Genomic DNA, 26,950 nt, shown 5'->3' with positions numbered 1-26,950 from the left:
GTTGCCTGGAGTGGAGTATATTAGCTAGAAGGAGAAGTTGGACAAACTTGGATTGTTTTTGCTACAGTGTCAGAGGCTGAGGAGCAATCAGATAGAAGTATGTAAAGGTATGAGAGGCATGGATAGGGTGGATAATTAAAATCATTTTCCCAGGATGGAAAGGTCAAATACCAGAAGGATAGCTTTAAGGAGAGAGTGGAAAAGTTTATAAGACATGTGCAAGGACCATTTTTTATACTGAGGGTTGTAGGTGCCTGAAGTGCACTGCTGGAGTGGTGGCAAAAGTTAAAAAAAATCACACAACACCAGGTTATAGCCCAGCAGGTTTATTTGGAAGCACTAGCTTTCGGAGTTCTGCTCCTTCGTCAGGTGGTGGTAGAAGAAGATTTGTTCGCAAAGTTTAAGAGGCATTTATACAGACATGTACACAGGCAGGGAATAGAGGGATATTGACCTTGTGCAGGTAGATGGGATTATTTGGGAATGACATCATGGTCAGCATAGACACAGTGGACCAAAGGGCCTGTTCCTGTGCTTTGCTCTTCTAAGTTCTATGATCTTTTGGTGACTTTTTTGACTTCAAATAAATTAAATGTGAAGTTTTTGCAAGATTTACTTAAAATATTGAATCTGCAGCAGTGGGCATATATGGACAATGTTAGTTTTTACTCCCCCCCCCCCCCCCCCCCAAAATACTCATCAAAACAATAGTCAATAAAAAGTGGAGCTGGAAAGGCACAGCAGGTCAGGCAGCATTGGAGAAGCAGGAAAGTCAATGTTTCTGGTCAGAACTCTTCATCAGGAACAATAGATCCATGTCAAGAGATGAGTGGTGAAATCACAAAGCAATATCCTGCTCAGGGTTTTGCTACTTGTATCTGCCATAATGATGTTTAAAGTGATGTGAAAGAAAGTTAAAATCGTTTTTTTAAAAGAAACGCTCTACTTATTTTGTTTAGTGTGTTTTAAAAATGTAATGGGAAGAAATTTATTTGGAGGTGACAGCACTTAAAATTAATAAGGAAAAGGAGGCAGAACTGGCAATGTTGTAGCCACATTTCCACCCTTCAATGCTGTGTGAAGAAAAGTATGAGAGTTTGGGAGAAGATTTGTAGCTCGGGTGCTTGTTGTTGTGGTTCTGTTCGCCGAGCTGGGAATTTGTGTTGCAGACGTTTCGTCCCCTGTCTAGGTGATATCCTCAGTACTTGCGAGCCTCCTATGAAGTGCTTTTGTGATCTTTCCTCCGGCATTTGTAGTGGTTTGAATCTGCCACTTCCGGTTGTCAGTTCCAGCTGTCCGTTGCAGTGGTCGGTATATTGGGTCCAGGTCAATGTGCTTATTGATTGAATCTGTGGATGAGTGCCATGCCACTATGAATTCCCTGGCTGTTCTCTGTTTGGCTTGTCCTATAATAGTAGTGTTGTCCCAGTCGCATTCATGTTGCTTGTCATCTGCGTGTGTGGCTACTAAGGATAGCTGGTCATGTCGTTTCGTGGCAACTAGCCATGAAATGACATGACCAGCTATCCTTTCTATCCACACACGCAGATGACAAGCAACATGAATTCGACTGGGATAACACTACTATTATAGGACAAGCCAAACAGAGAACAGCCAGGGAATTCCTAGAGGCATGGCACTCATCCACAGATTCAATCAATAAGCACATTGACCTGGACCCAATATACCGATCACTGCAGCAGACAGCTGAAACTGACGACTGGAAGTGGCAGATTCAAACCACTACAAATGCCGGAGGAAAGATCACAGAAGCTCCCAAGCACTGAGGATGTCACCTAGACAGGGGACGAAACGTCTGCAACACAAATTCCCAGCTTGGCGAACAGAACCACAACAAAAGTACGAGAGTTAATTCTTCCAAATGCTCTGAGCTATATTGTTAATGAGGCAAGGAAGCTAATCTGGTATAATTACATGTACTAATAAACCAGATGCACAGTTGGTTAAGGACTATGCGCATCTTAAAATTACTTTACAAACCATGAAATGTTCACGTTGCAATAAATGAGAATTGAATCAATGACAGATTGAAACATTCACTTTTGGTTAACACTTCCATTACAGGCATGCTATAGGAAAAGATCTTATAATGCTTGAACCAAAACCTTTAGTTGCCTGGGTCAGGGGCGGGAGTGAAATCTTTTTACAACAAACACTCAAAAATAATAAGAAATTGCAATCTAGTGTGACTTATTTTAATCTTGGAAGTTAATTATGTGACTTTAAATATAATACCTTCCTCAGTTTCCACACAAAGACGCAGACCTAGATTATAATGAGGATTCATCAGCCAATCGTTGCTTGTTGCTGTGATGTCAAACTCCAACCACCCTTCTTCTGTGGGCCATACTTCTTGATTGTCCAATAGGAGGAGCTCTGGTTCTCTACAAATGGAAAAAGAAGGCAGTCAATTTGAGCAGACGGATAGGGAATTATGATCTGTGGCCTTATAAATACCAACAACCTACAAATAATAAAAACCTCAAAGGAACGTTGCAGGGAAATTACAACACAAGATATAACTTAGAGTCATAAAAAGCATAAAGTCAGGTGACCATGTATAAGTTTGAAGGAATCTCTTAAAGGCCATGTAGAACAACGTAGTTAGCTCCAAGGCAATTGAAATATCGTAACAGCATCAAATTAGATAAAATTGATCTCCTCCATTTTTGAGACAGCTTCCCTGAAAACACAATACAGGTCATTCTATTCAATTTTATGGAATCAGACAATCATTACAGTCCAGATTGAGGCTACTTGGACCATCGAGTCAACACCAATCTTCTGAATACCCTATCCCCGTAATCCTGCCTTTCTCATGGCTAACCACCGTGCCTGCACATCGCTAGACACCATGGGAAATTTAGCATGGCAAATCCATCTACTCTTTAATGTCTTCTCTGTTTGTTTCTGTGCTATTATCTCTGGGGTTCCCTGAGAATCCATCCTTGGCTCGTTCTTATTTTTTATTTACATGCTGCGCTTTGTATATCACCACAAGTTCTGGCTGCGCGTGTGCTGATTATACCAGGCTCTGTCGCTCTACCACTTCTCTTGACCTCTCTGCCATTACTGATTTGTCATGATTCTTGCCCAATAAGAGAAAGCTTTCTCCAACTAAATATCAGGATAATCAGAGTCATTGTCTTCAATCTCTACCACAATCTTAATTTCCAAGCTAGCCACTCCATTCCTCTCCTTGGTGATTGTCTGAGGCTTAACTAGATCCTTGGCAACTTCGATGTCTTATTTCATCTTGGGATAAACTTCAGACCATGTATCCACTCTATCATTAAGACCACTTACTTGCATATCACCTGTTTCTACTTTGCCTCAGCTCCCTTGCTGCTGAAATCATCATCCATGTCATTGTTCTCTCTGGACTGGAATATTTCAATGAACTAAGGCCACCTTCCCATTTTCCACCATAAGCTTGCATTCAACCAAAACATTTTGGCCATATCCTAAGTGACACCATGTTCTACATCCTCTACCCTATGCTTGCTGAGACACACAGACTCCCAGTTTGTCAATACCTCAATTTAAAACTCTCACCCTTATTTTCATTTTCCTCCATGGCTCCTCTATCTTCATCTCTGTAACCTCCCTAAAATCTTCAGAAATGACTGGAATCTCTGTGTTCTTCAATTCTGTCCTCTGGTATATCCCTGACTTTAATTTCTAACACTGACAGATATGTTTTCACTTGCAGTGGCCCAAGGAAAGGAATTCTCTCTTAAACCTCTTCAACCTTTCTATATCTCTTTCTTGTCAGAAGACACTACTTAATACCTATATCTTCATTTGTATTTCCTTGGCTGACTAAGTGACAAACATTTTTGATAGCTATTCTATGTGTCTTGTAATGTTTAACTACATTCCAAGTGCTATCTAAATGCAGGTAGCTGTTGCTTCGCACCTGTTAGAATGCATTTGGTAACCATTAGGAAAAACATTATTTAAAAGGCAGCCTTGCAGACTGTTGAATGTTAATGGAATGTTTGGAGATTACAGTTGCAAATATGTTTCTGTGGGGTGCTCTTGACTATGTTAACATACTTTTAAGGCAAGATTCAGTAATGAAGATTATTCATCAGATCCTTTTGAGAAAGAACCTCAAACAACTGTGCATGTGGACAGAGTAAACTGATGGATTCTGACTGCTGTCATTTGCAGAGTTCCAGGTTTAAGTACTGATATGATGAAATCACCATATGCTGAGTGTGGCATCTCAGATTAAAGCATTCTCTATCTTAGTGTGAAGGAACACTGCATAGATTAGCAAGTGAATGGAATCTGTCATACACTTAAAACAAACTGTCAACTGAAGACTGAGATGAGTATTCCAGTAACTGTCTCAAGCTGCAGCTTTACAGTATATGCAGTTGTGCAGTTTCAGGTTTATCTCATTAATATTGGAGAATGTATTTCATACTCAGTAGCTGCTAAAGTTTTGAGAGTAGGGTGGGATAGAAGGGAAAGTAGGTTTCTTCTCTTACCTCAACTTTTGATGTTATCCTTAACAGTTGTGAGCTAAGTACATGATTTGGTTGAAACAAGGTTAAATCTGCATCCCCAATGTACAGCTCTCAAAACAACTGTCCAGACTCCAGTTGTCATAACCTTGCCAAATTTCTCCAAACTGGCAATCGCAAACCTTAATCCTCCTGAGCCTCTCCTTTATTTCTATTCTGCTGGTACTTCATCCTCAAACCTCCATTAAATTCCTGTTCAGAGATGGATGTTTCCTTGAATTTTTGCAAAGCATTCCCTCCCAGCTACTTTTAAACTTACCTTTTTTTTTAACAAACAGCATATTCCGTTGTTAGTAACCTCAAGCCTACAGTTCCCAATTGTCCTTTCTTGATTAACCTCTTGAGCAGTGAAGCAACATATTGAGATGAACTAAAATACCAACAAGTTTGCCTTTTTACTTCGTTCTCTTTGACTAATTAATAAAGCTACCTACAATGGAGTGTGTGCAATGCAGAGTCATTGTAGTCAGCCATGTGTATTATTACAGTCATGTAGCATAGTTGCCACCTCAGCAAGCATAGAAGCTACACTATATACAAGCCTGAGTTGTTATAACAATAAGTGTTGTTAATAAACTCAAGTAATCTGTATTGACCAGAATCTGGTCTTCTTTGATTGTGTTACATGAGCTAACACAGGTAAACACTCAAACCATATCAGACCGGCAATGGTGGTGTCACCCATCAAGGTTGCACTGGTAAGAAATAAATGCTGGTGGAAGCCAGTTGGCACTAAAGGCTGTAAAGGTGATAGCACAATGGCAGTGTGAAGAGGTCTGTTTTCTAACCATCACTCTGAATTCAGAGATGAAGTTTGCAACTAACAACCAAGATTACAACCTGTACTGAAGCATAACAAATTCGATGGAGAAGAAATGTTTATGAGTATTCTCTTCATCTTTAAAAAAGTGCATCTGTTTCAAAAAGCTTTGCTTTGCTCTGCTTTCGCAAAGTGATCTTCAGACGAAACACAGCAAAAAAATCTTATAAGAAATATTCTATTTACTATTGAGGTATTACTTCTATCCAAACGTTGGGCGATTCCACTGATTTTTTTTTTCAGAAATTGCATGAAAGTTACAAAAGGTACTCGTGATATTACCCTGATATCTCTTTTGGAGAGAATGCTATGTACAATGACTACTCAAATATTATTTTAAAGCCACAACTTTTAAATCAGCAACAATAAAAAAGATAAAAAAAACAAGAGAAGCCAACAACAATAATAAAAAAAATAAAAGTATTACATTGCAATACAGATTCTTTGCATCCAGGCATTTTTAAAGAACATTAACCTGCACAGTAAAGATGTAAAACAAACAGTTGAGCATGGATTGGCATCTGTCACAACTTCACTTATTTAAGAAAGGATAAATCTTGACTTCACAGATCAATAAATAGCTGATAAAAGAAAGTCACTCAAACTTTGGAAAATGAAGGGTTAAGAAGAATAACGACACTCGTGGGTGTTTCTAATGATGACTGCAAAGATCCTGACAAAAGTTTTGCAATTTTTGTTTTGGGAGATCAGCTTAATGCTTGAGTCAATTTCAGAACTTTCAGACCTGAATTCATATAATACTGACAATAGCTAGCTGAAACAACCAACCAGTTCTAAGGCAGATGACGATGCAAATGTAAGAAATGTGATTTCACCAAAACTAACTTAGCTAAAAGGATTATGGAACTAGTCACTGCCTCTGCAACCATTAAATCTTTTTAAAAGGTACTTTTAGTCAAATGTATAAACAGATGATCAAAATCACTGCTTGCAGATAGATGCATGCTTGAGTAATTTTAGGTGGTCTACAGCATCTAAAGGTATTTGACTGTACAAAAAATATTGTTGCCATCATTATTTCAGCAGCATAAGCAGCAAAACATTCAAATCTTACAAGAGATGTGGCTTGGCTCATCCACCAAATAGGGTTCAGCATTTCATGGCATATGCAAGATATGTTCTACAAAAAGACATTACTTAAAACAGGGAAGAATCCAAGTGCCCAGAGAAACCCAAAGTGGTACATAATGCTCCATAGGAGCATGTAAAGAAAACTCAAACAAGGAACAATGCCAAGAATGTTTCCGAACTTTCATTCACAGCACACAAGTGTGTCAATGAAGACCAGGAGGTATCTGCAATGTTACTGCTAATAGATCCCTGAAAAAATAATACTTGTGGTGAACTCCAAACACCACATGCACATCATCAGAGAAGCTGAAGCCCTTATGTCCACTCAAGTAATATACCCTGAAAGGAATGGACAATATGCACTAAAAGCCAAGATTGATACTGGTGCAAGTGTGAATACCATCCCTTTACACATCTTACATGAAATATACTTAGAAAACTGGCATAATGTGGTGCATTCATGCATTCTAAGCAATACCATGCATTGACATTTTCCATCTTCAGTGTCAATATGGCTCTTCGGGATGGACACCTGCAAACTTTTATATAATTGAAACAGTTAAATCAACTATTATTGGTCTACCAATGTATGCAGATCTATGTATACGTATGATCCATGAGGTAACAAATGCATCAATTGCAATACCAAAGGTTCCAGTCTATAACATCAAGTTTATCCATGATGTGACTGACCTTTAGCCAGACAGGTTTGACTGTAGCAATATGTTGATACCATAGTCATAGAGTTATAGAGACATACAGCATGGAAACAGACCCTTCGGTCCAACCCTTCCATGCTGACCAGATATCCCAACCCAATCTAGTCCCACCTGCCAGCACCTGGCTCATATCCCTCCAAACCCTTCCTATTCATAAACCCATCCAAATGCCTCTTAAATGTTGCAATTGTACCAGCCTCCACCACATCCTCTGGCAGCTCATTCCATACATGTACCACCCTCTGCGTGAAAAAGTTGCCTCTTGGGAGTCTTTTATATCTTTCCCCTCTCACCCTAAACCTATGCCTCTAGTTCTGGACTCCCCGACCCCAGGGAAAAGACTTTGTCTATTTATCCTATCTATGCCCCTCATAATTTTGTAAACCTCTATAAGGTCACCCCTCAGCCTCCGACACTCCAGGGAAAACAGCCTCAGCCTGTTCAGCCTCTCCTTGTAGCTCAGATCCTCCAACCCTGGCAAACCGTTTCTGAACCCTTTCAGGTTTCACAACATTTTTCCGATAGGAAGGAGACCAGAATTGCACGCAATATTCCAACAGTGGCCTAGCCAATGTCCTGTACAGCCGCAACATGACCTCCCAACTCCTGTACTCAATACTCTGACCAATAAAGGAAAGCATACCAAACGCCTTCTTCACTATCCTATCTACCTGCGACTCCACTTTCAAGGAGCTATGAACCAGCACTCCAAGGTCTCCTTGTTTCTAAGTTGTACCAGCCTTCTCCCTAACAGAGGTAGTAGATTTGGAAGTTTTTTTCCTCTTAGTCAGATAAGCCAGATAGCTACCAGGCTAATCTCCGAATTCAAACAGGCTTTGTTTGGCATAGGAGACCTTTTTTTTAGCCACTTGTGTATGCATTGAGTCAAGAGCAGCCCGGAGACCTGTGACCCGCTGAAGCTTAACCAATGACCGCCTATTATAATATGTTTTCTCAGCTACCTTCAGCTGGGTCTCCAGCATGCATTGCTGCTCCTCCCTCTGCCTCTTTCTAGTCGTCGAATATGAAATGATCAGACCTCGTAAATATGCCTTAGTGGCCTCCCAAAACATTGCCAGATTACTAGCCACACCTGAATTAATATCCCAAAAGAGCCTGAACTCTCTTGTAAAATATTTAATAAATTTACTATCTGCTAACAAAAATGGATCCATACACCAGTGAGGTGCATCCATTCCACTAGCCTTGATTTTAACATCTAAATACACTGGTGCATGATCCAAAACAGCTATATTCTCAATTTTACATGCCACTGTTCTGTCCAAACTGTCAGTTGGCATAAAAAAACATGTCAATTCACATATGGCACTTATGTGGGTTGGAATAGAACGTGAAGTCTCTTCCATTAGGGTGGAGGTACCTCCACACATCCACTAATCCCAACTCATCGCGTATATCCACCAACTGCTTAGACTGCGTGGGCGTACCTGCCAGGCCCTTTGGCACCCTGTCAATCTCTGAATCTATTAGGCGATTAAAATCTCCTCCTATAATCACACAGCGAACCCCAAGATTCATTAATTTAGCCATTGCATCAATTAGAAATTTAAGAGGGTGTACTGGGGGACAATATACATTCAAAACACCGTATTCTTTTCCATGTATTAGGGCTTTAAGAATGATAAACCATCCATTTTCATCCTTAATCTGCTTGTTACCTGGGAAGGGAGGTTCCTTCTTATTAGTATAGCCACTCCTTTACACTTAGATCTGAAGGATGAGAAAAATACCCTGTCATAATCCCCCTGCTGCAGTTTCTGATGTTCCTTATCAGTTAGATGTGTCTCCTGCAGCAGGCAATGTCCATCCTTTCCTTCCTGAGGCTTGATAAGACCTTCTTTCCTTTAATAGGAGAATGGCTCCCTTTTATATTCCAGGTGCATCACATCAACAAATCACTAGCCATGGTCATCTAGGGCAGCCCGTGGTTTCCCAGGAGGAGGGAACTTATCAGAGGTGTGATGAGCTACAAAGATATTAATTCTATGCGATCTAAGAACTATTGCTATAAAAACAACTACAACTAAAAAAAAACCACTACATTTAACTGAAACAGACACCCAAATAACCTCCAATTCGCTCGAACTCTTCCCCCTTGCCCATAGGGGGCACCCCTCCCAATCCTTACTACCATCTTAACTCCCTCTAGCTGAGGCTATGTCCTAGCCCCAGGCAATTCACAAATGAAGAAAACCTATTGTTTAAATTCTAAGAGTTAACAATGGATACCCATCGCCCCTCCATTCATCTTAGCCACAGATATAACCACCCCCAGGACAAAATCAAGAGGACAGCAGTAAATAAAAGGAACCCTAGATAAGACCCAATCAACCAATTATATAAACTAATACCAATTTTACAACAAAACAGTACATATAAAACCAAGAATAAGGGAAAGGGGGAGAGAAGTAGAAAGGGGGCTAATAAAAAAGAGCCCCAAACCATTGTCCACAATGATGCCCCCTCCCCTCCCAACCCAGCTCAGATCCTTCAATTCAAAGACTTCACAAAGGCCTTCACCTTTTCTGCAGAGTCAAAGATCCTGAAGGATCCGAACCTGGTTTTCCAGCGTTCGGATTCTTCCTCCCGAGACCTCGGTAATGGTCTCCTCCACTGCCTCCAGTCTTTGTTCCAGCAGCTGGATGTCCTGCTCATGCTTTTTCAGCATGGCAGACAGTGGCTCAACTGCTGCTTGAATCCACTCTCAGAGTTTGGTAAACTCCGAGAGTAAGTGCTGTTATCCTGCTGGATCCATAGGGGCTGTCCTGGGAGACTCAGCACTGGCTGCAGGCACCCTCGATGCTGTAGTGGAGTGTCCTGTCTGCTGTGTTCCTTTAGGTCCCTTTCCTTTACCGGATTTTATCCTGGCCTTAAAGCTGTCCCAGACAATTTCAGCAGCTCCAAATTTTCAGTAAGTTTAAATTAATACTTTTTTCTCCTGGAGGTGAGTGATAAGGGGGGGGGGGGGTAAATGTCCACCTTGCTCAGGGGTGTGGCACAGAGTCCAGCACAGCAGACCACTCAGACTGCCGCCATCTTGGATCCCTCGAACATGACACAAACCTCCATCAGTTCATGGCAGCAGTAAGGAAACATGACCCTGTTTTCAACAAGTCTTATCAAGTCAACATAGGCATATAAATTTATTCAGATCAATTTACTGGTAAAATGGTATTAGACATAATCCTACCAAAATAAAAGTTGTGCATAAGTTGCCCATATCACAAAACAAAAGTGACTGAGAAAAGTGTCTCCGTTTCTTCAACTTTTCATCTCCATATATTCCAAATTTATCCACCAAGTCTCTACTGTTCATGATCTTACCTGCAAAGATACATTATACACATGGCAGAAAGATTGCCACCATATTTTTCAATCTTTCAAAAATGCTCTGTCATCCAGCATATAGTTCTTCAATATTATGATCCCACCACACTCACTATGTTGGAAGTAGATGCATCCCAGATAGGCCTCAAAGCATGTATATTACAGGATGACAAACCAATTGAATTCAGTTCGCAGTTCCATATAACAGCTCAAGAAAACTTCTCCAACATTGAAAAAGAAACTTCTGCTCTAGTTTTCAGAATGCAATGGTTTCTCACAGACTTATTTAACAAACATTTTATTGTTCCACAATGTGTTGGAAATTATCCCAGGCACAACTCACAAGTGTCCCTCCATGACTCTAATGACTACCTATGAAGATCCAAGAGTATAATTTGGAAATATGATACAAACCAGGTTCACAGATGAATATCTCTAATTCTCTTAGCAAACTTCCAAATCCTAACAAGAACAAATCCTAACAAGGGAGTTCCTCAACAAATTGTGTACAACTGTCCGCAGTACATTAATGGACCTTTGCAAGACATATGAAGGAAGTGGAATGTCCAACATGTTACCTCTTTATACTAACCTCAACCTGACAGTTTTACAGAATGCGTTGTCTGTATGGTAAAATCCAAGAGAGTAAAGTGTAAAGCGACGTGCCAAGATTTTTGGTTAACTATGCTAAATCTATATAACACTCTTCAAGATAATGGTTTAGCATCACTCGCAGCTCTCAGGTTTGGAAGACAAATCCACATAGTTCCTCTCCCAAATTCACAGCAGCCAAGCATATGTGCATGGCACATCGTTGGACACAAGGAACAAAATGGTATAGGAACAGAACAATGAAAATGAACAGTTATCTCAAATTGAACCAAACCAAAGGTAAAAGTTGGAGATTTTCATGTTAACACATAGGTTTGTGGAAGGATTCCACACCAGGTAACATTTAAAAACAAATGGTTGAATCCTGCAAAGAAATAGCTGACACAATCAAGCATCATATGATTAACCACTCATCTCAAAGGATGACAACCAAGATACTGAAAGTATGATTCATGACAACAACACATCCAAAACAAATGATGCACATCCACCATAACAAAGAGCCACGTTGTTATAAATGTGTAAGTACTGGATCCATTTGTGCTGTATATCTATCAAAACACTATTTTATTGAGTAGACTTGATGTAACCACATGCATTCTTGTATAAGAGGATAGGGATATTGGGATAGGGTTCCCATTCTTTAAAGAAAAAAAGGGAAATGCTGTACTTTTGCATGGATTCTAGAAAGGAGAGTCCCTTTAAGATAGTTAGGTGGCATCACGTCATTTGATGTCCAGTATAAAGGTCCTTACATCATTTCAGCAGTCACAGTACAATGGAATCAGTGCACTATGTTGTCATTGCAATCATCTATTTTCAGTGTTACAGTCATGTAATCAGCTGTAGCATTAGTAAACATAGAACCCTGACTATGTGTAAGTGTGAGTTCTTATAACATTGTAAATAGTTAGTGTTGTTCATAAATTACAAAACGTCTGCTGTACAGCTGCATCAAAGCACTTTTTTATAGTGTTTCACAGTTGTAAACTGACATCCACCTGCAATATGGAAAATTGTTCAGGTATGTCTTGCACACTAAAACAAGGACAATCCCAAATCAGCTAATTATTGCCCCATTAGTCTACTCTCAACCATCAGTAAAGTTGGGGAACAGGTCATTAACAGTGCTATCAAGAAGCAGTTGCTTAGCAATAAACTGCTTATCGATGCTGAGTCTATTTCGGGGGTACTCCAGGGCCACTCACTCCTGAGATTATTGCAAACTTGATTCGAACTTGCACAAAAGAGCTGAATTCCAGAGGTAAGGTTAGAATGACATCAAAGCTTGATTTGATTAAGTGTGGCATCAAGGAATCCAAGGAAAACTAGAGCAAATTGGAAAAAGGGGAAAAACTCTCCATTGGTTGAAGTCATACCTGACACAAAGGAAGATGCTTGTAGTCATTAGAGGTTATTAATTTTAGTGCAGGGATATCTCTTAAGGAGTTCCTCAGAGTGGTGTACTAGGCCAAATCATCTTCAGTTGCTAGAAGGTCAAAAGTGGGGTTGTTCACTGATGACTGCACAATGTTCAGCACCACTCATGTCTCAAGAAACCCATGTCCAAATGTAACAAGACAATATTCAGGCTTAGGTTGACAAGTGACAAGTAACATTTGCAACAGACAAGTGCCAAACAATGAGCATTGATAATGAGAGAGAATCTAACTGTTGTCCCTTAATATTGGATAGCATTACCATCACTGAGTCCCCCACTATCAATGTTCTGGGGGTTGCTATTGACCAAAAATTGAAATGGAAAATAGATGTTTCAGGCAAAAGGGCTTTTGCCCAAAATGTCGATTTTCCTGCTCCTCGGATGCTGCCTGACCTGCTGTGCTTTTCCAGCACCACTCTATTCTAGACTCTGGTTTCCAGCATCTGCAGTCCTTGTTTTTACCCAGAAATTGAACTGGACTAGGCATATAAATACTGTGTCTTTAAGTGCAGATCAAAGGCTTGGAATCCTGCAAAAAAAAACTTATCTCCTGATTTGAAAAAGTCTGTCCGCAATATATAAGGAACAAGTCCAGGAGTGTGATGGAATAGTCCTCACTTGTCTGAATGACTGCAGCTCCAACAACACAAGAAACCTGAAACTATACAGGACAAAGCAGCCTGCTTAATTGGCATCACATCCACTAACATACACACTCTCCATCACCTACAAGCACTAGCAGCAGAGTGTATCATCGACATGATGCATTGCAGAAATTCGTCAAGACTTCTTTAACATTTTCCAAAACTGACAACCATTAACATCTAGAAAGACAAAGGATAAATACATGGGAATGACACCTTTTCCAAACTCTTCTCTAAGGTACTCATTGCCTTGGCTTTGTAAAATATTGCTGTACCTTCATTAGGTCAAAATGCTGCAAATCCTTCCCTAATAGAATTGTGCATGTACCTATACAAACTGGACTGCAGTGGTTCAAGAAGGCAGCTTACTATCACCAACTTTCAAGTGTAATTAGGAATGTTAAATAAATGCTGATTCAGCCAGCAATACCCACATCCCTTGAATGAAAAATAATCCACTCTCCACAGTCTATGTTACATGGGCTAACATATAGAAAAACATTTAGACCACATCATACAGACAATGGTGTTTGATGCAAGAAACCACATCCTTAACTATTCAACAGGAGAATTATTCCAGCAAATAAGGATAAGAGCCAACTGCACATTCTTAGTGTGAAACTTCATTTTTCTGGGAGTTTATATCAGGAAATGAGACACAGGCTGACCTGATTTTCTGTTGATAGCAGACCGGAGCCTTTGTGAGATTCCCTAGTATGCACATCCAAAGAGCAAGGCTTTCTTCTGGGATCTAAAAGTGGAAATGTATTCTGCAGGCGCCAAGTGCCATGGCTACTATATTCAGTCTGTTGGGTGTTGCTTTATAACTCTAATGTCAGAGTTTCAATCTGATTATAATAATAATAATTATTATTTGGATTCAGAGTTCCCCAAATGTCAAATTTCAGATAAGTTTACTGAGATGAAGGGTAGTGGTGGGGAATAAGCATTCTGATACAGAATCCTTCACCACATGACAATATACTATTCACATTTTTACAGGATTGATGAGGGAAGCAACTGACCATAGTCAGAACAGTTTATTTTATCCATTGAGAGCCTGTCTTTCTGGGCGTGGGAGTCAAGCTTGAAAATGGAAATCAAATAAGGAACATCAAATAAGACATTTTGTTTTTTAAAATATTTTACAATAACTATATTTGAATTCACTTCATCCATAAGTACTCTACTTTTACAACTCTGTGCAGCTGGTATGAACACTAGACAGTGAAATTGGAATAAGTTTATTCCTCTCTTTTGGGTTGACATCTCCATGCTACATTGTGAATTGGGCAGCAACTTAGACAACAAAACAGCCTGAAAACTCATCCAGGCATTAGATAGCCCTGGGACTTGAACTCTTGACTGTCTGCCTGTCAGACCAGCTCTCAGCACGAATGACTAGACTGCCTCACTTAAAGTCCTTTGATCCCATGATTTTATCTATACTGCTTATTCTACCCAGGAAATGCTATTTTCAATAAACATTTTGTTGGGTCTCATGAGAGGTGATAGCAACTAACTGAATAACAGTCATAAAAAGAAACAGAAATGCAAATAACAGCTCTGATCCAGAGTCCCACCCAAAATTTTAATCAAGCTTTTTCTTTCAGATGCTAACCATATATTTTGAGCTGGGCATGCTTTTATTTTTGAAAATTTAGTTCTGTTCACATCACTTAAAGGTCCCCGTGGTGCTAAGTGACTTTTCCTCCTAGTTGTTTTGCTAAATATATTCAGTTTTGACATTTACTATCAGCTCGACTGACACTTGTTTTAAAAATAATTCAAGGGATGTAGTTATTGTTGGCAAGGCCAGCATTTATTGCCTATCTCTAATTGCCCTTGAGATGGTAGTGGTTAGCTGCCTTCTTGAACTAAGACTTTCGGACACCCACAGTACTGCTAGAAAGGGAATTCCAGAATTTTGACTCCCACCCCCTCACTGCCCACCCCACTATCTATTACCCAACTGGTGATACAGTTCCAAGTCACCCTCGTGTGTGCCTTGGAGGGGAATTTGTAAGTGGTTGTGTTTTCAAACTTGACATCCTCAGAAAAAACTACTAAAACATGCTTAATACAGGATTAGGTTGAACATCTATTCAATGCCTATTAATAAGCATATTTTTCTCTGGTTACCAATGACTCATGTCTATTGCTCAGTGTTCTGGTGCATCGATCTAATCAATGGGCCATTAAGTGAGCAACGGCTATCTAGAAATATTGTCTTGGGAACATTAGGGCTAAATCAGTGGTAACAGTAAAATGTTATTTTGTAAAACTTACTCTTTGAAGGATTACCTTTCCAAAACCATGACTCTACCAAATGGAAGGATAAGGGCAGCAAATGCACAGGAACACTACCCATGTCCACTGACCATGTCCCTTGCAAGTGCAGCCAGGTTCCTAACTGTAGCAATTATCTCTCCCTAATTTTAATGGAATTCTACTTTTATGATCATTATCTTTATGTCCCTTTATGTTGACCCATGTCTCCTTTATGTCCATACAGTTCTAAATTATGCTTATGTTCAATATGAAATTTCAAAACCCTTAAAAGCCTCAAACAAATATTATCCTCCACCAACCTCCCAGCTGCTATATATCTCGAAACATTTCTGTACCTATAGCAACCCACACATTCCTTTACCTTCACTAAATCAAATTCCTGGAACATCCTTCCTAACAACACTACAGATATACATACACTGCATGGAGAAGGTGGCTAACCACTACCTTCTCATGAGAAATTAAGGATAGACAATAAATGCTGGGGGAGCTAGCAATGCCCCCATCCTAAGGAAGAATTTTTAAAAACCCTTTTGAAAATTGACGTAGCTCATATGTGCATTTGGTTCTTTACCAGAAAGGTGACAGGTTCAATACCCAATATATTCTGAGTTCATTAATCCTGATGAAGGAAGAAATCATGCGTTACAGTCAATCTCCCTTTTAGTCAGCATGGTAGCATAGTGGTTAGCGCTGCTACCTCTCAGCACCAGGGATCTCCACACCACATTCCTGCTCTCTCCTCAAATCTTTGATGGCTTGAGCTTAAAAAATCTATTTCTTTTCAAAATATGTTCAGTGGCTTGGCCTCCACAGACTTCTGTGGTAATGAACTTGACAGGTTGACAATTAAGTGAAGATATTTCTCTTCATCTCAGTCTAAAATGGGCCTACTACGTATCCTGAAATTGTGACATCTCGTTCTGAAACCATACCATGCCCCAACACTCAACACTCAGCCAGAGAATACAGCATTCCTGCATCCAGAGTTCCATCTCTTTGAATTTCAATGATTCAATGAGATCCCCTCATTTTTATAAAAAATCTTGCTTATTGTTGGGATTTGCACATGAATAGCATAAGCATCAGTACTTCAGGAATGGTCAATGCCTTCAGGAAAGATGGAGGTGAAACTATTTGGCAAAGCATTTTGCAAATGTTATCAGTGACAGTAACAGGGTGACCCCTCCCAGTTGGGGAACACTTCAGCAGTCAGGGACATTCAGCCTCGGATCTTCGGGTAACCATCCTCCAAGGAGGATTTTGGGACAGGTAACAATGCAAAGTGGCCAAGCGTCAGCTGATAGCCAAGTTTGGTACCCATGAGGATGTCCTCAACCTGGACCTTAGGTCCATGTCACACTATAGGTGACCCCACTACACCTTACTATCTCTCTCTCTCTCACTCTCTCACACACACATACAGCTTACATACTCACACTCATGCAAACCCACTCTCATACACATGGTCTCTGTCATACACACAGATATACAAACCCCCCAACACCCACACCCACGCGCACACTCTCTCACGGGCTTATACTCCATCACACTCATACACACATTACCAAGCTTGCACATATGCAAACACACAGTCTCTCAGATGCACTCACACTCACATGCATACACTCACATATACGCAGTCATTCGATCTCTCTCTCTCACATGCATGTGGACACACATATAAATCTATGGGGTGAATTTGTATTTGCAGATACATTCTATTTTGCTCAAAAAATGCACAATCTGCAGGCAGTCAATCCATGTAATATTTGGTAAATTCCATTTTGGAAATAGAACCAGTCTGACTCAAGATTGGGATACAGACAGTCTCTAACCTCACACCTTTTAATGCGCTGTCTGAGCTGAGATGTCGCTTTTTAAAATTAAAATCTTAAGTTATTTTGAGAATGTGACTTTAAAGAAGTTCATTTACATATTAATGAACTGAAACTTGCGACCCATTCTAAAAGATGAAAGACTTAACTACAATCTAGGTTTGTTCAATATATCATTTCAGTTGCATGACACTGTAATCTTTTGCTATAAATTTTGTGTCTTATTGTCCTGCTCCACAACCACCTGGTAAAAGAGCAGTGCTCTGAAAGCTGGTGCGTCCAAATAAACCTGTTGGATTATAAGCCAGTGCTGAGTAATTTTTAATTTTGTCCACCCCAATCCCACGCTGGCTCAGTGAATGCAGCATTTTTTAGTTTTGGGAAGGGGAAAATACTCCTGTAAACTGCAGGTTAGATGACTCCATGAATAATGAATGGTATGTACTAACCTGTCCTGGAGCACCTGTAACACTTGGTAAATTGTGATATGAAGGGTCATGTTCCCATGGAAATTGTCATTGGCTCCTTTGTAGATCCTAAACTCTGCAGCAGTTACCATTTCACCACGAGGAATCTGAGTTAAATCGAACTTAAATTCTTTCCACTGTGCCTTGTGGTGTAAAACATCTTCATTGTGCTCCACTGTTAAAACAACAACAAAAAGAGCCATTGTTAAACTTGTACCATCTCCAATCCTATATGGATGCTGCGTTATAATTGGGTACTAGATAAATTGGGAGAGAACTCCAGTTGAGCTCTGCTCCTGCCTGTACTCTGAAACTCCATAGATTTGGAGAATTGTGGAGATAATTATGTTTCCTACACTAATATATTCTTCCTCGGAGATTTTTTTTTATTAATTGTATACCACTACAAGAAATAGAGAAACTTAATCTCCTCAAAGATCAGATTTTAGTAGAATACTTTCATCATCAATACAGGGTTAACTTTTGCTAAATAAACTAATCTAAATAGTTAACTAGCAAAGTATTTTAAAGAGAATGTATCCCTTCCTTGGTAATTTTCCCCCTTATTCTCCTGTTCCCCATACAGTTTTTAATACAGACCAAATTACTTTGTCAAATGTAGGGTCAGCAGTGATTTATTCTCATGCCACTCCTGATACATAAGTCAACTTTTCAGAATGTTATTGACTCTCACAACCACTCAATGCATATTCCATACAAGGAATTCACTGTGACAGGACATTATAGCATGGCTAAGGTGAGAAGTTTGATGATTAAAGATTAAAACTTCTCAATAGTTTTATTTTGCTGTGCTTTCACAGTCACATTACACAATGTTGAATAACAGAATCTTCACTTTGCGCTGATTTTATTTTCTTCATGTAAAGCAAGGAAAGGGTAGTGGTTCATAAACCAAAACGAAATCCAGAGACATAATTATAGGAATGTTCTGTTTTTAAAAATAAACTCCCAAAGAGAAGGAATTAATTAAAGGGCAAAAAAGGGTGTGTTTCAGAAATAAAAAGGTTACTGAAGATTTTATGTTTTTCTAAACCACGTGCCTCTGAAACTGTCAGACATTTTAAACTGGTCTTACTCCAAAGCCGAGATGATGTGACTGGCAGAAGCAGGAATCTTCCATCTAGAAAGATATTTTGAACTTCCTTTGATGTGACTGCTCTTGGTTCTGTTTTCTTGAAATAGATATGGGACAAAATTTCCACTCAGTTCCATTGACAAAGCCAATGGAAAAGATTAAGGAATGTCAAGCATCTTATCCAATGCAAATTGAGTTCCCTTGATCATTGATGGTGGTTTGAAAAACATTGTGCAGGAAACCAGCCCTGCCCACAAAACTGGCTACACCCCAGTAAAATTAATCAACATGGCACATTTCTGTCAACTGATCTTGCTTGGAGCCTTTGGTGTAAGTGCATTTATCGACACTTCAAAATTTGTTTAAAAATTTGAGAAGAAACTGACTAGTGTGGATCAGTGAAACTAGCAAAGGTTTCTTCTTCAAAATTAATTTCCAGTTATTTAATATTAAGTTGCTCATAGATGCTGAAGCAGGCACTCTTATTAAAAATGTACATTTTATTTTCTTGATAAAATCATTTTCAGCTGTCTCAACAAAATAGCCCAGGTTACCATTCTTAAAGATATCATAGAAGATAAACAGACATTCCAGTAGGCTGTTTAATTGTCCTAGTTCTGGGAAGATTTGATGTTTGTGGTTATGCGAGTGTTTTTTGAGCTAAAACTAAAAACATCACTTTAGAAAGAAAAGCATAATTTTGAGCTCAATTGACAATTATCAAATCTGGACTCCCAATTGTGAGTCCAAAATGAACTGTCTCAAATATTCGTTCACTTTTTAAAAGCATTTTTGGGCAAATATGTGTATATCCCCAATAGCCAAAGTTTTCCCTGATATTTTGTGTTGGTACGTTACCTTACTTGGAATTAACATTGAAAGCTTGCAAAATTTGATAATATTAACTGGGTTTTGTCACATTTGAACTGTTGTTGAAAGCTAACGTTTTGACATTGAGAATAAATTCTGCAGATCTTTGAAAACTTTTTTTTCTATTGTATGAATTACAACTTAATTAGATACATATGTTGGTATGAATCCATATGTATGAGCATATATCCACTCATATTACCTTCAGCACCCAGACATTACATAAACATTGGTTCTGGGATTCACAATATCACCTAGCTCATAAGCCTGAACTAGTTAGATTGAAATTGAATTTTGTCAAATATGGTATTCTGAATTATTTATAGTAGATTGCACATTCAGCTCTTTACTTTCACTGGTTGACCTGCTGCGGTATTTATTCAGGAATGCTGAGGGTTGGAACTTGTCTGGTTATGATATTTAAACATGTCCAATTTTGGGTAGCAGAGCCAGACAGAGGCTTGAAAATTCATCACAACACGGAAGTGGAGCACATTAGTGGAAGGCACTGGAAACAGGGCTTAAAAGTTACAGGTAACATTTGTGTCACTTAATTATCAAGTAATGATTATAATGAACCCAACTTTCTCCTCTTGACTTTCAAAGGCATTGCTATCACCAAGTTATCATTGACTCAGAACTAAATTGGATCAAACACCATAGTATACCATTGGACCAGTCCATGCTACAAGAATAGAGTACTATCCTGGTACTGTGAAGTGTGGCTTACTCCCTAGCCCCTAAAAGCCTACAATCCTGCACCAAGCTCAAGTCACGAGTGAGATGGTATACTCACCATTTGCTGAGAAGAGCACAACACTCAGGAAACTCTACGCTATCTGGAACATAGTTGCTTACTTAAACTCGACTGTTGAGCCAAGCATCGATGTTTTGTAACAAGCTTTAGCTGCAGCATGCACAATTGACAGGATATAATTATTCGAGGAGAAAGTGAGGACTGCAGATGCTGGAGATCAGAGCTGAAAATGGAGCAAAGGATCCGGAGGGAAGTCTGTTGCTGGAGGCTTCGGATTTGTTGTAGGTACTGGTTGTCCTGAAGAAGGGCTCATGCCCGAAACATCGATTCTCCTGCTCCTTGGATGCTGCCTGACCTGCTGTGCTTTTCCAGCAACACATTTTCAGCCAGGATACAATTATTCTTCAGTATCCTTCAATTCCCCATTTAAAACCACTGTGGGGGTACCTTTAACATTGGGGGAAAGAGGAGGCCCTGGGGAAAACAATCCTTTTCAGTAAATATGGCCTTTCCATCCTCATTTTGTTCAGAATTATTTAGATTTCTGTATATTGTCATGACCAGGTGAGGAGGGCTAATCAGCTCTCCTCTTTTTAAACACCTCATGGATAGTCGCAACATTTTTATTTTGAATATTGCTGCAAAAAGTCCCATTTTGTCAGTGATACCCAAGTTCTATACAGCCAAATATAATTCTTAAAGATTTCTGTTTAGCATATGCATATGATGGGTATATGAATAGGAAAGGTTTGGAGGGATATTTGCTGGGTGCTGGCAGGTGGGACTAGATTGGGTTGGGATATCTGGTTGGCATGGACGGGTTGGACCGAAGGGTCTGTTTCCGTGCTGTACATCTCTATGACTCTATATAGCTCATAGACTTCCACTGAAGTGGAATTGATTAGCTTAAAATGGAGAAGCCACATTGGAACGTTTTCTTGAATGAAAGAGGGAGGAAATTTATTACCCCCAAAATAATAAATGCAACATCGACACAGCAGAATCACAGGTTGTAATCATACAAAGAAGGTGAGAGGGGGATGTTTAGAGATGTCAGGCAGCTAAACGCAACTTCAGTTTAAAGGTCTTAGAGTAGTTGACTTGGTAGCATGATGAGAGTCCTGGCTGTTTAGCTGTCAGCCTTATTTCTTCTATAAACTGGCAACATTTACAGAAACCCTTGAATTCCTGGTGAATGGTTGTTGTTTTAAGTCACTTTTCACAGGGAACTAACTTTTGAGTTTGATGATAAGCAGAGTGAGTGAGAGGGAGAGTCACGATTTTTCTTTAATTTTCTCATTGTTTCAATTTGGAACTGTAAATTGAAGTTAAGAATTGAACGTTAAACAGCCCCTTATTTTAAAATAGAAGAGATAAAAGAGCAGATGTTTTTTGGTGGGAATTGGCCTAGAAAGACAATGCAACTGTGGGTGGCACGGTGGCACAATGGTTAGCACTGTTGTCTCACAGCGCCTGAAACCCGGGTTCAATTCCCGACTCAGGCAACTGACTGTGTGGAGTTTGCACGTTCTCCCCGTGTCTGCGTGGGTTTTCTCCGGGTGCTCCGGTTTCCTCCCACAGTCCAAAGATGTGCAGGTCAGGTGAATTGGCCATGCTAAATTGCCCGTAGTGTTAGGTCAGGGGTAAACGTAGGGGTATGGGTGGGTGGCGCTTCGGCGGGTCGGTGTGGACTTGTTGGGCCGAAGGGCCTGTTTCCACACTGTAAGTAATCTAATTACAAAACTTAAGTTGAATTGGCACCATATTGTTGCTAATCCAAAGCTGGCAGCTAGATAGATTTCGAATCAGGGAGAATGGGTTACGACTGACTAGGGTTTGGTAGGAGGCAGTGAAACCTTTTGGAGACTTTCAGAGATGGTGATGTGTGGTTTTAGTCTCTCGTTTTTCTCCAGTTACTGAATTGTGAAGGTTCTGGGAAAAGAATCACAGTTTGTAAGAAATAATTAAATATTGTTAGAAGTCTGCTGAAACTGTTTGCATTAACCAGTGACTTCAGAATTCAAGCAAGACATTTGTTCTACTTGCCTGTGAATAACCTACTGTCCAAGGATTTCATGAAACTGGAAACTTTATTGAACTGGCAAATTATAATTCTTTGACTTTCTTTCTTAATTTATCCCTTAAGCATGTCTGTCAGGTACGATTAAAGGAAATTGGGATTTAGATCATAGATACTAATTTTATTACTTTGTTGTTTATCTGCTCTATCAAAGTTACATTGTTAACTTTTATTTAAGTGATAAACTTAGTGTTCAAGATCTGTTTATCAAGAAGTCTAGTTAGGAACAATTAAGCAAGTTTACAGGTCATTGAATGTTTTAATTTCATTGTGTTGTGAATCCAGTGATCGTGAAGCTGATTTGGTTTGGCTTTCTATCCCTGTGTTGCAACATCTTCCAGTTCATGCTTGCATATCCATTCTTTTCTTGTCTCTGGTTTGTTGTTTTGAAGCAGCAGTTGACATATAGTTCATTGTGTGTTTGGGATCTAGCTCCATCGTCATCAGAAACTTGCCTACTGGCAGGTAAACCTTTCTGCTTCCAGCATGTAACTTCTAGAATGATGTGAAGCAGCAAGGAGATAGTTTCAGTGCCTCTTTATAAGAAAGTTAATTTTATCTTTGACTGAGGTGAATTCTTTGAAGAGGTGACGAGTAGGTTAGACCAGGGAAACCCAGTGGATGTGGTCTATCTAGTGCCACACGGAGGGCTGCTGAGCAAGGTGAGGGCCCATGGTGTTCGAGGTGAGCTACTGGGATGGATTGAGGATTGGCTGTCTGACAGAAGGCAGAGAGTTGGGATAAAAGGTTCTTTTTCAGAATGGCAGCCAGTGATAAGCAGTGTCCGGCAGGATTCAATGTCGGAACCACAGCTGTTCGCATTATATATTAATGATCTGGATGAAGGGAGTGGGGGCATTCTAGCGAAGTTTGCAGATGATACGAAGTTAGGTGGACAGGCAGATAGTACTGAGGAAGTGGGGAGGCTACAGAAGGATCTAGACAGTTTGGGAGAGTAGTCCAGGAAATGGCTGATAGAATTCAATGTGAGCAAATGCGAGGTCTTGCACTTTGGCAAAAAGAACAAAAGCATAGACTACTTTCTAAACGGTGAGAAAATTCATAAAGCCAAAGTACAAAGGGATCTGGGAGTGCAAATCGAGGATTCTCTAAAGGTAAACATGCAGGTTGAGTCCGTGATTAAGAAAGCGAATGCAATGTTGTCACTTATCTCAAGAGGGTTGGAATATAAAAGCACCATTGTGCTACTGAGACTTTATAAAGCTCTAGTTAGGCCCCATTTGGAGTACTGTGTCCAGTTTTGGTCCCCACACCTCAGGAAGGACATACTGGCACTGGAACGTGTTCAGCGGAGATTCACACGGATAATCCCTAGAATGGTTGGTCTAACATACGAGGAACGGCTGAGGATCCTGGGGTTGTATTCATTGGAGTTTAGAAGATTAAGGGGAGACTTAATAGAAACTTACAAGATAATACATGGCTTGGAAAGGGTAGACACTAGGAAATTTTTTCCGTTAGGCGAGGAGACTAGGACCCATGGACACAGCCTTAAAATTAGAGGGGGTCAATTCAGAACAGAAATGTGGAGACATTTCTTCAGCCAGAGAGTGGTGGGCCTGTGGAATTCATTGCCGCAGCGTGCAGTGGAGGCCGGGACGCTAAATGTCTTCAAGGCAGAGATTGATAGATTCTTGATGTCATGAGGAATTAAGGGCTACGGGGAAAATGCGGGTAACTGGAGTTGAAATCCCATCAGCTATGATTGAATGGCGGAGTGGACCCGATGGGCCGAATGGCCTCACTTCCACTCCTATGTCTTATGGTTTTGCGGTCTTATGATTCTCATTTTCTCATGGTTTCTTGAACTTGGGCCCAACCTGGTCAGGTAACTACACATATGTTCTATACATTACTTATTCTCAGCTTGGCCAGAAAATACAAGGATAGAAGATGGAAAATGACACTATGAGAAAATATGGTTGGATTTGAAAATAAATAAATTAAAAATTTGGGATGGCATTTCTTTGTTTGTGATTGGTGATTAGCTTTTCCTAAATTTCTAGATATTTCAGTAAATCAGCACAGTTTACAAACAGACCCCAATTATGTCAATCAATAAGTAAAATGTTACTCTCAAAATTCAAATTCATGCTATAACCAAAATGTTTATTCATCTCATAGGTAAGAGATTTCTTCAGAATTGATTGATATACAAGTAGGGTGACGAAACGTCTGGAAATGAACCTTCCAGCTCAACGAGCAAACTTACATCGAGAACCTCAACCTGAGCTACAAATCTTCTCAAAATTTGCTAATACAAGAGCAAATTATAACCAATATATACTGTACTGCACATTATACTCAACACTGAAGAAGAGAAAATAAAAGGATAGAATTTAAAACATGATGAAAGTAAATAGGAATGAATTTCACCTGTCTGGAGGTAGTGAGATAGGGGAAAATATTTGGGCAAGTTGGCCCTGGAGAGAAACTTGCCCCATTCTTGCTATCACGCTAAGTATGTTCTGAGTGAGAAGGTCCACGGGCCACCAATTAAAGTTCTTAAATGGTTAATTGGTAGCCACTTAAAGGCCTTAACTTGCAACTTCCCCATGCATCCACCTTCCCTGTGAGTGAGAAACTTGAATGGTGACCTGGGCTGGCAGGTTGGGGTCCTTTTTGTGTTGTATATTCTGAGGATAAGTCATGGCCTAGCAGACTTCAGGACCTAGAAGGATCTGGCCTTTGAAAGGGAGACAGCTGTTCATCATCCAGATACCTAGTATTTTGGCCTCTGATTTGCTGAGAAACTTGCCCACACTTGCCTGTCAGCTCTTAATTGACTGGCAAGCAAAGGCCATGTTTTCTCGATAGTTGGGGTGTGATTTTAGTCACCACTTAACACACTTTTGCCACACCTGAATCGAAAGGGAAAATTTGGCTTGTAGTTACTGATATGCAGGACACCCCTAAACATGCAGAAAAATTATAATATTAATTCTACTGCTCAATGTTTAAAGTCACAGCACAAAACTATGGTATTGGCGCATGTTTATAGAGATCAGTACTTTGTTCAGGTTTTTAAATTTTATTATGTCAGCGGTTTGCTCCAACGGGGGTGTGTGTGTGTGTGTGTGTGTGTGTGTGTGTGTGGAGGGGGTAGGAATACTGTTTCTTTCATGAAGCCTTTTGAATATGGGAGTAGAGCAGCTGAACTGGAGACGGAAATAGAAGTAAATATTTTTCAGCCGCAGACACATGGTGAAAGGCTGAATCAGAGAAGGGTGACTTGGCAGATACTGTAAGAGACCATACATTGCTATTCACTAGTTGATTTTATCCAAACAGTATTATATTTTTATTAACTTGTCAGAGGTGAGAATAAATAGTGAGTTAAAACCAACAGAGCCAGGAATGCAGATTTACTGTAGTCTTTACAGAATTTACAACCTCACAGCTCAGTGAGAGAAAAAGAACATAAACATTCCCAGCACCAAAGTATTTCCTGATTATTAAAATATTCTTAGAAAAAATATATTTTAACACACTAAAGATCAAGTGTGTAAAATCACAAGATACTTTGGCTTGAGGGTGGCCATTTGGCCAGTCTGAGTTCACAGCATAGAAGTTACTACACAGAAACAGACCAGTTAGTTCAACTTGCCATTTGTTACTGCCCGACATACTTACTTCTCCACATGCTGCTTATTGTCCCATTATTGGCTGGAGGATGCAATCATTTAGAATATTTACTCTCTCTTGCTGTTCTCTTTTGCATCTTGAAATACTCTAATTTTTAATTCTAATTTATTTATTAATTCAAATTTCTTCCCTGACAGTTTCCTCTGCCACTGAAGATGGGTGAAGGCAACGATTTCATCCCAATTGTTAGTCTGATTGTCTGTAAACAACGTATTTCAAAAAACTTAATGGACAGATTTCAACAAAACCTAGTACATGGACAGGGTATGACCCAAGGAAGAACTGAATAGTTGTTGATGAAATCATGGATCCTTAACAAATGCTGCAAGTTTTTCAAGTGATCCATTATCATTTGGAGATACAGCAATTTTTAAAAGAAGGAAAATTGCTGTATGTGGATTTACTTAGCATGGATTTGATGGTTTAGAAACTTGTCGATTGTCTTAGCTGCTGTGCGACAAGTTGTTGCAGCTCTGAGCAGAGTTTTCAGAACAGGCTGTTCGATGCAGCTTGTCTGGAAGTCTTCACAGTGGGGTGGAAACTCTTGAATAAAAATATTTCTTTTTTCAGTGCCACAGGTACAGAGCATCAAACAGGGCAAGGAAATGCCAGGAGGAAGAGCTGTGTAGTTGTAGCAATGTTGGGTTAATAT

General features: G+C 39.7%; 1 protein-coding gene across 2 annotated transcripts in view; it reads right to left on the bottom strand.

Annotated features, from left to right (window-relative positions):
• The window catches only part of LOC132830141 (bone morphogenetic protein 7-like), a 95,818-nt gene that overhangs the window by 22,485 nt on the left and 46,383 nt on the right, over positions 1–26,950 (bottom strand). For both annotated transcript variants that reach the window (XM_060847650.1, XM_060847651.1), the window contains exons 2-3: positions 17,812–18,004; positions 2,257–2,405 (exon numbers count right to left, since the gene is read on the bottom strand). In XM_060847650.1, the coding sequence (XP_060703633.1) occupies positions 2,257–2,405; positions 17,812–18,004 (342 nt within the window). The remainder of the gene's footprint in view (positions 1–2,256; positions 2,406–17,811; positions 18,005–26,950) is intronic.

This window comes from Hemiscyllium ocellatum, chromosome 30 (genome assembly GCF_020745735.1).
Source record: "Hemiscyllium ocellatum isolate sHemOce1 chromosome 30, sHemOce1.pat.X.cur, whole genome shotgun sequence".
In the NCBI taxonomy this organism is placed as follows: Eukaryota; Metazoa; Chordata; class Chondrichthyes; order Orectolobiformes; family Hemiscylliidae; genus Hemiscyllium; species Hemiscyllium ocellatum.
This window is presented reverse-complemented; position numbering and strand designations above follow the sequence as displayed.